Raw genomic sequence first — 13,162 nt, forward strand, 5'->3', positions numbered from 1 at the left:
GTGTAGAAGCAGCGGGCATGGATCACTTCATATGATTTAATGATCTGCTAACAGAGGCCGCCTGCGTCGCTCATATTCAAAAAGGCCGCTTATCACCAGGGAAACTATGTTTGGCGAGCAGGGGAGATAAATTGCTGCAGTTTCTAGCTAATAATAATTTCCATTATCAGCGCTGGATGTTGAGATTATCATGTAAATAGAAGGGACGGGCCGGGCGACAGCAGGTGTAAACTGAGGGCAGGCGAGTGGAGGAGATCAAATAAAACAGCTGAGCAATCACCACATTCAGGTGTGCCAAGAAACACATCGAGGAATATTGTCAGCCAGAACTACCTCCTTTTTTGAGGTAGTGCATTCTCAGAGATATTAAAATAGGAAGCTTGTGAAAAGACAAACCCGCTCTGCGCACAAGGAGGAAGTCTTCAAGTTGCTCAAATCGGTGGAACTTTTATTGTTTCGTCACGTTCCTCTGGAGGACAGAGACAAAACTTCCCCTCTGCTTTCTGTATAAGAGACGAGCTGCTGTCGCACACCGTCACTCTCAACTGACGCCGATCGATACAGGAAAGGTGAGGCACTACTTTTTCTTACTCTCTTCCTTAAAGAAAGAGAATTATACTATTTTCCTTCCGTCTTTGTTTTATAATTCCTTTAAAATAAGATGCACATATTAGACATTGTTTTGACGATAACAGCGTGTTGTGAAGCTGTGCCAGCTAAAGCTTTGAGACACTCATTTCCCTGATGTAGTTAAGTCATTATGTTTATGAGGGTCATCATTTTCACAACTTGTCCACTGTTTGTGCATATTCTGCTAACAGGAGCCTGGTAGTTAATGATAAAAGCCTCATTGAACTGTATTTACGACACGGGGAAAGCAATAACACAGCATTATGGTTTGTATACAAACCCAAACCAAAACACTGTCGACTCATTAAGAGATAACTCGGCTCCAGAATAAAGTGGAAATTAAGAGGGAATATAGAAAAAAAGGAATTAAAAGTTTATCTCTTGCTTCTTCCGCTTGTAGGTTTAATTTTAATGTATAAAAAGTGCAGTCTTAAAACAAGAATCAAACGGACGGTAGGTTCTCCGTTGTGCATTGCGGTAATCTCTCTCCATTCTCTCTTATCAGCAGCCCTCGAGGAAACGATGAGCGTTGGTTTATCGGCGGGGACAGGAAAACCACGCTGTCTCACCGGGTTTGTTCCAGGCCGCTGACCCAGTAAGAAGCCTCCGTCTCCTGCGGCTCTGACTGCCTGACAGACCAAAGCTCCCCGCGCTGCGGTGTGTTCATTCCCCTTCAGAGTCAAGGACATAATGTGACACATCTCAATCTCTCACCTACTGACTGACTGAGCGACTTGCCACCATGCAGGAGTGCCACACCGGCCTGTGTCTGTCCGTCTACATCATCACCTTCGTGCTGGGTTTCCCGGCCAATGTCCTCGCCTTTTACACCTTCTGCAAGAAAGTGAGGCAGAAACCCACACCTATAGACATCCTGCTCCTCAACCTGACCATCTCCGACCTCCTCTTCCTCCTCTTCCTGCCCTTCAAGATGCAGGAAGTGATGAACGACATGGTCTGGGACTTGCCCTACGTGTTGTGCCCCATGTCTGGCTTCGTCTTCTTCATGACCATCTACAACAGCACCTTCTTCCTCACCGCCGTGAGCGTCGAGCGCTACCTGGGCGTGGCGTTCCCCATCCAGCACTCTCTGAAGCGGCGGCCTGTGTATGCAGTCGCCGCCAGCATCTTCTTCTGGATTTTCACCATCCTTCACCTCAGCATTGTGTTCATCGTGCCCTTTATCGGCACTGAGGAAAACACCATCGCCCTCAATGCTACCACCATTAGCGCTGCTGAAAACAAGAGGCAAGTGTGTTATCAGAACTTCACCAAGGCTCAGCTGAACGTCCTCTTGCCTGTGCGTCTGGAGCTCTGCATCGTACTTTTCTGCATCCCGTTCCTGATCTGCAGCTTCTGCTACATCAACTTCATCAGGATTCTGTCCAGGCTGCAGAACATCGACCGGCGCAGGCGTCTGCGGGCCATGGGCATGGCTTTAGGAACGCTGCTGGTGTTCGCTTTATGCTTCGGCCCCTACAACATCTCGCACATTGTAGGTTATATTACATGGGAGAGTCCAGAGTGGAGGGACAAAGCCCTGCTGTTCAGCACCTTTAACGCCTGTCTGGACCCTCTTATTTTCTACTTCTCCTCCTCCGCCATGAGGGGGAATGTGGGGAGTGTGATAGAAGGGGTTAAGAGTCGCCTAAACAGTTGCTTGTCCTGTCCCACGTGCGGGGCCTCGAGGGTAGGGATTAACAAGACTGCAAAAGATAAGGAGCACACAGAAGAGACGATCAATGCTATCTAAGCTGACTGAAAGGAAGCTGTGAGCAGCTGCCTTCTCTAATTCGTTATTTCTTTATCCCTGGAAGCAGGAAATTAATGCCACGTGTGTGTTTGTACACGTCAGGCAGTGACTCAGCAAACCGCATACACTGTTTGATGAACTTCTTCTTTGGAAGCAAGATATGAATGGTTCTGCTTTTCTAAGGTCACAGTGGTTGCTCAATTGCATCGTATATGAAGCCACAGAGACATCCTTCCTTGAACCATGTTTTACATACTGTACATACAGCAGGATTTCATAAGATCTCTGCGAATGCACTTGCAGATGGAGGGGCTAACAAAATGAATATCTAAGCAACAGCTTAGAGATAAAGCTTTAACAGGTTGTGTCTGTTTGTGACAACATGCTCAATATGTGTCAGATGTGTCAAGTGTGTTGGACATGAATGGACTTTGTGCACCTTTAAAGAAACATGTGCAGCTTGCTTTGTGAACATAAATGTATATGTGTGTATATTTGTCTTTATACAGCTATGACCATTCTCATGCAGAGTGTAGTGAACACAGTTTAAAATGTATACCATGATTAAAGTGATCATCTGGAAGATTTACATGTAAATAAATGTCTGTTAAATCTCTATCTATCGCTGAATGAGGTGACACAATGGTGATTGAGCCGATGGCCCACTGATGAAAGTGGCGCCCAGTTAGTGACGCGTTTTCCATCAGCCAGCAGTGGTTGGTCTGCCAGAGAGGGTAGGCGGAGCTAAGCGGCTGCTTTTCCGGTCTCTGCAAGTGTTGCAAGTTAACAGTTATCTACTATGGCTGAACAAACAAAGAAAAGATCGATGACTACAGATACAACTTAAAATAAGTGAAAATCCAAAGAAAAAGAAACAAATTCGACGCTCAGATGAAGGCGAACAGTCTAGAAAGGAAAGCGACCGTCAGCGAGGAAAATCAAGAGTTACAACCGGAGCCAACCGTGGACGTCACACATGCGACACTGTCTGGATATCTGGGAAGTGTGCTCCCGCAATTACTGTTTATCACCATCAGGTGACACCAAAGAGAACAAAACTGAGATCTTTGAGATTATCACTTGAACACAGTTTAAAATGTATGCCATAATTAAAGTAGAGAACATGTTTGAATATGTGTGTGGATGCTTTTGATATGTGTGTGAAAGCTGCGTGACGGGCTGTAATTCTATAAGGCACATGTGTTATCTTGCAAAAAAAATAAACATATATTTTACATAATTTATGACTCAGATTGTTTTGTAAAGGCAGCAGTCAGGAGTCTTTCTGCGTGTGTGTGTGTGTGTGTGTAAAACTAAATACGTCAAAGGGGAAGAAATGAAGGTGACGACATAAAGACAAACCACAGATATAGCATTTTCATTTACATAATTTATTGCTAAAATAATGCTTTGTAAAGGCAGCAGGTACAAGATGATGGTGTTGTGTGTGTGTGTGTGTGTGTGTGTGTGTGTGTGTGTGTGTGTGAGTGAGAGTGTGTGTGTGAGTCTGAGGAGGAGAGATAAGGAATAATTTGTTTTTGAAAGAGAGTGACAAACATAAACATTGCATATAAATATCCTGTATATATATGAATATATGAATTTAGATTTTATATATATTTAATGAAATTCATTAATTTAAGTAGTTTAAAATAAAAAATAAGGATGATGTGTGAGAAATAAAGAGTTTATTAAGCAGAAGACACTTTTTGACTAATCTGTACACTCATTATCTCACCCTAAATTTAAGCTTCATTATCAGTGGCAGGATGCGGCGTTCCTGACCGTGTGGGCAGCCCCACATTTAAAATAAACTTCCTCCAACACGTGAATCAAGATCTCGCCCCACACACCGCGCACTGTAAACAATGCTATCTCGCAGGCAAGCGCTGGCATCGGCTGTAATCCTGTTTGGTGAGGATTAGGCCTCGCGCGGAGGTTGAGCTGATCACTGTATCTGTTTGACAGGTGGATCATGCATGAAGTATTCATTCTGACACACAGACCTGAGCGGATGTGGAAGACGGGAAAGACTTAGCAGCCGGCGACACAATGAGGGAAATCCTGAAACATGCTAGTCAGCACGCGGCGATGAATAGTCACAGAGGTAAACAGCTTTGATGTGGATGTACAGTATGTGTGGAGCATGAGGAGGAGGAAACTTTCATATCACACATGAGAGAGAAGGGGAGTTACACAACACATTTACTGTAAAGTCAGAGTTTCACGCCGACTCCGGACCCGATCTGTGTGATGATGTTTGTCAAAGGTTGCTGAGATGAGTCGCACTGAACACCCGGCGGCCCTTTCTTTCTTGTATTTCCTGGAAGACAGTAATTGGTTGTTGCGTCAGTGTTGACTTTCTGCTAACAATGTGTGATAGGTTACCAGCAGTGAGAAAAAACATCCCTGCGTGTGTGTGTGTGTGTGTGTGCACGTGTGTTTGTGTTTGCAAAAGGCAGCGGAGAATATTGTACTCACATGGCAAAGACATCACTTTCCCCGCAGGCAGCAATGTTTGACTGCTGTGGAGCATGATCGCATAAAATTAAATGTTGTTCCTTTTTTTTTTTTTAAAGACTTCCTGTGAATCTCGCCAAGAAGTTTACTCACTCACCTTGCAATGAAAACACGGCCGTCACCGCCGAGAGGACACACATCTTGAGAATATTCAAGTGTACAATCAGCTCGTTAGGGGAGGCGTCTGCAAAGTAGAGCAAAAAAAAAAAAGGCCGGCACTGATTAGCAGCGACTTATCGTCTTATTGAGCACGACAGAATTAAATCAGGAGGGTTGAACTGGCTTTGGGTGATGGACATTCGCCTCCTCCCTGGGAGGAGAGGTGTTTAAACATTGATTGGAAAAATCATTAATTTGTTCAAGTATGCGGTATTGCAGGCAATCTGTTGCCTCGGAATGATCGATGTCTGACCCACATTAACAGTCAAGTAGAGCAAACACTGATGAGGTGACTTGTGGTATGTGAGGCCCTGTCCGCTCTGAGATCTGCGGTATGTGAAAGAAAGTTACCTATAGATTAGCAAACTGGAAAGAAATGTGTTCCAGGAGTTTATTTCTGCATAAACACGGTGAGGTAACGGGAGGTTGGAGCGCCTCCAAGAAAATATTCTGGTTGAGTCATCGCTACAGGAGCTCCATCAGAACACGAGGTACAAACCTGTCTACATAAAAACTTCAAGTTGCACCTATCAATATTTCTATATTAATAATGGATCAGTTGACTACCTGCAATGTGAATGAGGTCACCTGTAAGGATAAACCAAAACAGATTATATACAATTCTGTGCTTTCCTTCAGCTCTGCAGCTCTCTCGTTATTTTGTTTTTCTGACACAAGTTTATTCAGCAGAAACTCAGATACACGATGCAGACAGATGAGGTTAGCGACAGGCTAGTGAACGTAGTTTTGGGTTTAACAATTAAAGAGTCAGATATGATCTCCTCCAATGTTTTTTGTGTTGGGGCCTTTTGGAGATTTTCTCATGCATATATCGGACAAATAAATTGTAAATGGTCTGTACTCATCTTTCCAAGTCTTCCAGCCACTCAAAGCACTTTTACGCTACATGTCACACACTGATGGCAGAGGCCTGAGTACCACCTCCAATCAGGATATGCCCATTCATACCTGATGGCTATGCCACCGGGAGCAATTTGGGGTTGAGTGTCTTGCCACACTTCGACATGTGACTGTAGCAGTCAGGGATCGAACCCCCAACTTTCTGATTGAGAGACGACCGACACCACTGAGCCACAGCCGCCCCAATATAACATGCTATGCAGCGCAGTTAACTCTACAAGCAGGCTGTAAAAGGAATCTGTGCTCGAGCATTTTTGTTTCTCATACAATGGTTTATGTGTAATGCTCAGCCCATTACAAAGTCAAAGTAAGGGATGTTATTGGCCACAGCAATGAGAGGACCAGTTAGTTTAAGGTATCCATTACGACACTCCTTGAGATGTGGGCGGAAAAGGTTGGCAAGTTTGTTACGTTCCAAAAGCTCTCTTAGCTTCTTTAGTCAAATAAACACACCCACAGTCAGTTACTAACACAAACAGGATCTCATTCTGTGGGGAAAATGATGGTTAACTTCGCTGGCTAATGAATTAGCATCGGGCGTAGACTGTGGAGCTTTAAAAACTTGACGTTTGCCAAACCTTGCTACTCCCAAGCAAATATGGTCACTTCTGGCTCCAAAAAACACAGCATGGCAACATCCTTAATGCCTCTTAGGCTTAAAGAAGGCAGTCAACAAACAAATAGCTGATGTGACAGTGGCTACATCCATAACTGTTGTGTTGGAAACCTCCGTCCATCCATCCATTATCTATGCCGCTTATACTGTTCAGGGTCACAAGGGGCTGGATCCTATCCCAACTGTCATTGGCCGAGAGGCGGGGTACACCCTCGACTGATCGCCTGTCAATCACAGGGCTGACACACAGAGCCAGACAACCTTCCATGCTCACATTCACACCTACGGGCAATTTTAGAGTCACCAATACCTAACGAGCATGTGTTTGGACTGTGGGAGGAAGCCAGTGTACCCGGAGGGAACCCACGCATGCACGGGGAGAACATGCAAACTCTACACAGGCCTCCTACGTCTGAACCAGGAACCTTCTAGCTGTGCGGCGACAGCTCCAACCACCGCACCACCGTGCAGCGCTGTATAAACAGCTTAAACCAGTTCACTTTCAGATTCTTGCTCGATGTTGGATGCCGCAACTTGATGCTGTTTTTTCCTCCAAATTCAACGACATGTGCTGTATATTTTTCACAGCAGTGATTCATACCTCTGACAGGCTTCTCCAGAGCAAACAGTGGGTCTCATAATATTTAGAGCCATCTGTCAAACCAAAGCGGCAGAAGAAAATACATCTCCCAGAAACTAAGTTAAATATTAAAAGTAATGTGCATAATATTAAGCCCAATTAATTTTTCATGTTGAGGAAGATTTAAGATATCATTAGAAGAAAACTTCAAGGGGCGAATTAATAATTAAAAAAGAGATTCTACAACTAGTGGCTCTATAGTGTCTCCACTACAAATTTCTACTGTCTTTTCAGAGGATTTCTTTCTGTGTATTTATTTACCCCAAGTGAAGGAGGCAGTCAGAGCGGTGCTCAGAGCAGGGTGGTCCTGCACCCCACACGTGAAGGTGATCCCGCTGAGCAAAGACTGTTTCAGCGGGAGGAGAATCACGCTGAAGAGGAAAACTTCCCGGCTGTGGCTGTCCATCACTTGGAAACACTTTGGCTGGCTGGGAGTCATGGAGTTCACCGACCACACGGAGGACAGCGGGGCTCCGTCAGACATGTTTCTGTGAGGGTTGATTGCAGGAAGGGTGCAATTGGCGACTGACAGGTGATCGATACTGTCTGCCGCGCTGTGGTAGGCCCAGGTGAGGGTGAGCTCGTTGGGGTGGAACCCCCCTGTGAGACAGACGAGAGCCCACCGACCAGTCACTTGGTCTGGGGGAACCTGGAGGTAAACTCTGGGAGCAGAAGGTGGTCCTAGCAGGAGGAAAGAGGTAAGAAACAAAGTAAACTCTTCAGAATTCAGTAAAATGAGGTCATTGCAGCCGCAAAAACAAGTGAAATGAACAATAAGATAAGATCGATCAGATAGGACTTTATTAATCAGAAATTATTCATGATGCTGAAATTCATATAAAAGTAGGACGGATTAAGATGAAAGATATTGATCTAAATTATAACAATCCATAAATCAATAATCCATCCATCCATTATCTACACCGCTTATCCTGTTCAGGGTCGCAGGGGGGTTGGAGCCGATCCCAGCCGTCATTGGGCGAGAGACGGGGTACACCTTGGACTGATCGCCAGTCAATCACAGGGCTGACACATGAGCCCTATTCACACGAGACGGGTATAACCTAGTGACCTGTAGTAATTTGTAATAATTGCGGAGGTTGTCTGTGATCTTAATCCCGTGCGAATCGGCCAAGTGTGTAAGTAAAAATTCCAGCGCAAATTACCTACCATATTTTGGCAAACACAGAGGTCATCTGATAATATTAGTCCCGTGCAAGGTATCTCCGCGCCTTCTTCATGCTTATTTCCCGGTCGAGACTTATGGAGGCTGCGAGGGAAATTATAAACGACAGCATTTTGGGTGCAAATTCAGGAGGCTCATCTCGCTGCACAGCGTGGGGACCCGTTCGGGGAAAGAGCAAACTCAAATCCGTCAAATCCGAGGGCGAAATCTCGATGAGATGGATGATATGCATGGCAACGTGCGGTAAGGAACGTTTTTCTATCTTTCAACAGGCTTTAAGCAGATGTTAGGTGAAGCTGTGACATTTTCAATCATATCCGGGGGCATAATGTCTGTAAACTCTAGTAAAATACAGACCCGTGAGAATGCACCGCACGAAACACAGACGTGAGCGGGTCATCTCCAAATCACATGAGGTCCCCAGGTAATACTAGTCCCGTGCAAGAGGGCTATAGAGACAGACAACCTTTCGCGCTCACACTCACACCTACGGGCAATTTAGAGTCAACCTAACGAGCATGTCTTTGGACTGTGGGAGGAAGCCGGAGTACCCGGAGGGAACCCACGCATGCACGGGGAGAACATGCAAGCTCACACAGACAGGCCCACTACGTCCAGACCGGGATTAGAACCTTCTGTATCTGTACTGTTTCTTTTCTTATTATTATTGAACTAAACAAGAATAGATCAAAATCATTGAATATCAATTATATCAATGGCTACTTGGTGGAGAAAATCAAGAGGCGCTTTTCTTCCGCTTGAAGGATTTCCACATAATAATTTGGCCATCCCTCCCTGCCTAGTTTTCTGGTGAGTTTCAATTCCCTGGGCAGGATCGATACAAGGCACTGCGCATGGTGCCGGGGTGATTATTTCTAGATCTGTCATGAAACTGTTCAGGCAAAAAGATGAACTCGGAGGGAATTTCACATGACTTGAATTTTTATAGATCCAGCTCGGGCCTTTTTTTCTCTCGCGGTGATGCGCGGTCCTCGCTGGCAGCTTGTATCGAGCTGCCTCGCACTAAACCCTGCGGCTCGGGTGCTCAAAAGATACAAATGAGACTTAATTACCAGCATGGAAACATCACCCAAGCACAGAAAACACTAATACAGTTCTGATTTGAACAACTTGCTTCTCACCCAAGACGACCAGCTCGGTGCCGTTGCCCATCGCTGGGTCCTTCTGCAGGACGTTCACCTCGCAGTAATACCACCCAGAATCCTCCAGTGCTACGTCGGAGATCTCCAGGGAGGAGGTCTGATCCTCCTCCACAACGATGTGCCTGGATGACTTGGGGATGAGCTGCTTCCCCGGCTTCATTTTGAACCACTGAACCCCATACTTGAGGGATTCAACTTTGAAATGACAGAACAGTTTTGCCGTTTCACCGCGCATCACACGCAGGGAGGGAGGGTTCTGTCTCACCCCGAGTCCCTCGGGGGTCGCTGTCAGGGCTAAAGACAGAGCCATTAATACAATGTGTCATACAAGGAACTTTTAGAAAGTGCAGAGCAGACCTGCAGGTCAGATACAAATACTTTAAATGTGCCTCTCATGACAGCCGGGAGCGAGCTCTCCCAGACAAAGACGATGAGACGGAAAACAAACCAGACGCAGAAAATTGGAAATCAATTTAGTATAATTTTTTCAATGCATCAAATCTTTATCCTGAACTGCTCACAATATGATAAACTCCACCACACAGCAGATGCAGTTTTTAAAGCCTTTGTAACGCAGACACACAAACAGCACAAAAGATTTCTAAAGCTTTAGAGTGACTGTTTGATTGGAGCGACGGCTTGTCTCGCTAAGTGAGATGAAGTGATTATTAAGTGTGATGATGAAATACTGCAGATAAGATAAGCAAAACACTCGGTCGCTTGGAATTAGAGTGCAGATGACAAAGAAGAACAGCGAGGCACAAATGAGGCTCCAAAACTCGGCTGCATCTCTGCCGTCTACTTTTATACAATCATGACAAGATTTTTGTACTAATTCAGTCGTTTTTTCCACCCTTGGAGGTATTATGTTACTTAATGTTGCGTCTCATGGATTCATCAATACTGTCACAGAATCTAAAGTAGTGTATACACTGTAACCCTTCAACTCAAAGCATTTAAGAAAACCAACTCTTTTATTTGTTGTCAAGGTAACTTAAATAAATGAAGTAAACAGTTCCCTTTCCTTTCAGTGTATTGAACTTAAAATGAGTACTTTTAACTTATCGATTAAATAAGATGAACTCAGTTAAATAGTTTAACGCACCCTAAAACTCTCCCGTGTCTTCTCTTTTCAATTGAGGAAACCGATTACAAAACAAATACAGTAAAATTCAGTGTATGAGACGCACTTTTAACATTTTTTTCATCTATTTATACACTAAAAAAATGGGGAGTTTGATTTACTTAGAAAAACCTTGGTAACAATTTTCACACAGAAATTCCTAGTAAATTTAACAGAGGATATTCTCAGTAAAGTCTACATACGGATAAGCATTTAGTTTAACCAAAAGTTCTGTTTTCATGAGTCAATTTTACTCATGATTCATCAGTGAAGTTTACGAGCAAATTTTGGTTTCATCAGTATTTTTTACTCAGACTACCACTGCATTTACTTACTAATTGCATTAAAATACTTGGTATTTTCCAAAGCTTTTAACTGGCTGGACCTAGTTTAAAGTCTAATGCTCTAAGTGGTTTACTTACCATAGTAATACTATTTACTCATGAAAACAAAATATTGCTCGTAAACTTCACAAGAATTTCTTGGTTAAACTAAATGCTGATTCGTATGTAGACTTTACTGAGAATAAATTCTGCTAAGTTTACTTGAAATTTCTGTGTGGAAATTGTTACCATTGTTTTCTAAGTAAATCACGCTCCCAATTTTTACAGTTTAGAAAAACGTTTTATTTCAATAGCTTCCATGTCTTGTGACCCAGTGTCCTCAAATCAATGTCAGATGTTAACACTCACTTGGCAAATAAGACCCACCTCATTACATTGGATTTAATTGCTGCTAATATTTTCTATTAATATTTTAATGTAAAATTTTGTGTTTTTTAATAAATTTCTTCCAAAGGACATGCACCGTCATGATCGCCATCGCAGCTGCCACCCGTAACAGAATCAGAATCATCTTTATTGACCAATTATGTGGGCACAGACAAGGAATTAGACTCCGGGTTTTCTCTGCTCCCAATGTACAGACACGCATACTAAACTTAAGTAAAGGACAGGTTAGACAAAGGTAACACAGACACTTAGACATGCACAAAAAGCTAAAACTACTATATACAGGTCCAGACAGGGGACAATAGACAATAGTGCAATGGTGCGATAGAGAGTGCAAAGGTGCAGAGATAAATATGGTTGTTATGTTACAACAATCAGTGTTACCGTAGGCTGCCAGCTACCGCACACCTTAGACTACATAACTTTGTGTAACTAACTGTAATCAATTGCTGCACCTTAAAGTGTTCCAGAAGTTAGTATCACTCATGAATGAGTACCTACCACAACAATAATTTTCTGAGTTACATCAAATATCTTTGAGGATTGAATTAAGCGTAATTATTTATTTTATTAAGATAAACTGTTACAGTGTAGGAAAGTAGATGCTATTTAATTTCAAAATAAAGCACCAAGCTTTTGAATGGACAGAGAAAGAAAGAGACGAGCCTTCAAAGATCATGACCCAACAGATTCTCCAACATGACTGACCTGCGACTCGTCCTGCAAACACAAGAATCAAACCCATTCTGTGCAGGCTTGCCATGCTGCGGCTGCTGCTGCTGCTGCTGTTGTTCCCCACTCAAAGCCTGAGAGGTGAAATTATTCTCCGGCGCTCTCAGCTCTGAAGCTGGCTGTGCTTTAAAATGTGACGGTGTCAGTGTGTTTTTTGGGTTGCTTCACTCTATGGTTAGAGGTGATGGTTCATTAATAGGTCATTCTTCAACACAAACCCGAATCTCAGACACCGGTGGGGGGGAGAAACTACAGATGTCAGTGTCTTGGTAAAGAAATAAGCACTCTGTCTGCATGCTGACGGAAACCACAGTGCAACATTGAGCGGGTAATGCTGCCGCTAAGGGACAGTTTGTTCTACAGGGTTCTGTTCTCGTGCTCTTTAAATGAGCACAACAGCTGTCTTTAAGTAAGTACATGAAGGAATTAACGTAATGTTTCTGCAAAGGTCCACAGTCACTTATCGAAGAAGTATTAAGAACATACCCTGAACACTTCAGTAAATACAAAGATACACAAGTTAAAAATGTATCTGAGGGGTTTAAGCCTGAAACGTATCACTCTGAATAAAGGCATAAAAGGGCATTAAGCTACCCATTAAGTGGCTTTTATACGTCAAGGGACATTAAAAACCAGCGATTGTATGAGAACAAAGTTGAACAATAAAGAGAAGTGATATTATTGCAGAGAATAAAAGCACACAAAGTGAGTTTGAACGCGGCCTTGATGACCTAATCATTTCATTACGTGTACTTATCAAAAACTATACTTTTCAGTGTCACATTGTCTTTTTAAATGACAAAGCTTCATTCATTGGTTCAGTACAAATAATCAGTATCATCCCTTCAAAACCCTACAAATCTGATGAATACACTCCTTTCTATTGTATTAGAAACACATTCAGAGTACCTGAATGGGCTTCTGTATTCTAGTTCTTGAGTCCTCTGAAACTTAAAGTACAAAATATGAAGATTTAAATGACTATTAT

General features: G+C 43.3%; 1 protein-coding gene across 1 annotated transcript; it reads left to right on the top strand.

Annotated features, from left to right (window-relative positions):
- Nucleotides 1-480: 480 nt before the first annotated feature.
- On the top strand, nucleotides 481-3,613 carry LOC138584740 (free fatty acid receptor 2-like). The gene is made up of 2 exons (XM_069657045.1): nucleotides 481-569; nucleotides 1,136-3,613. The coding sequence occupies exon 2, from the start codon at nucleotides 1,373-1,375 to the stop codon at nucleotides 2,381-2,383; it is 1,011 nt and encodes a 336-aa protein (XP_069513146.1). The 5' UTR covers nucleotides 481-569; nucleotides 1,136-1,372; the 3' UTR covers nucleotides 2,384-3,613.
- The last annotated feature ends 9,549 nt before the right edge of the window (nucleotides 3,614-13,162 follow it).

The sequence above is a fragment of the Semicossyphus pulcher genome, unplaced genomic scaffold (assembly GCF_022749685.1).
Source record: "Semicossyphus pulcher isolate SPU_LCO1_2020_fin unplaced genomic scaffold, fSemPul1.0.p SCAF_9, whole genome shotgun sequence".
In the NCBI taxonomy this organism is placed as follows: Eukaryota; Metazoa; Chordata; class Actinopteri; order Labriformes; family Labridae; genus Semicossyphus; species Semicossyphus pulcher.

Coding starts and splice junctions, on each gene's coding strand:
- LOC138584740 (XM_069657045.1), top strand. CDS start 1,373: ATGCAGGAGTGCCACACCGGCCTGTGTCTGTCCGTCTACATCATCACC.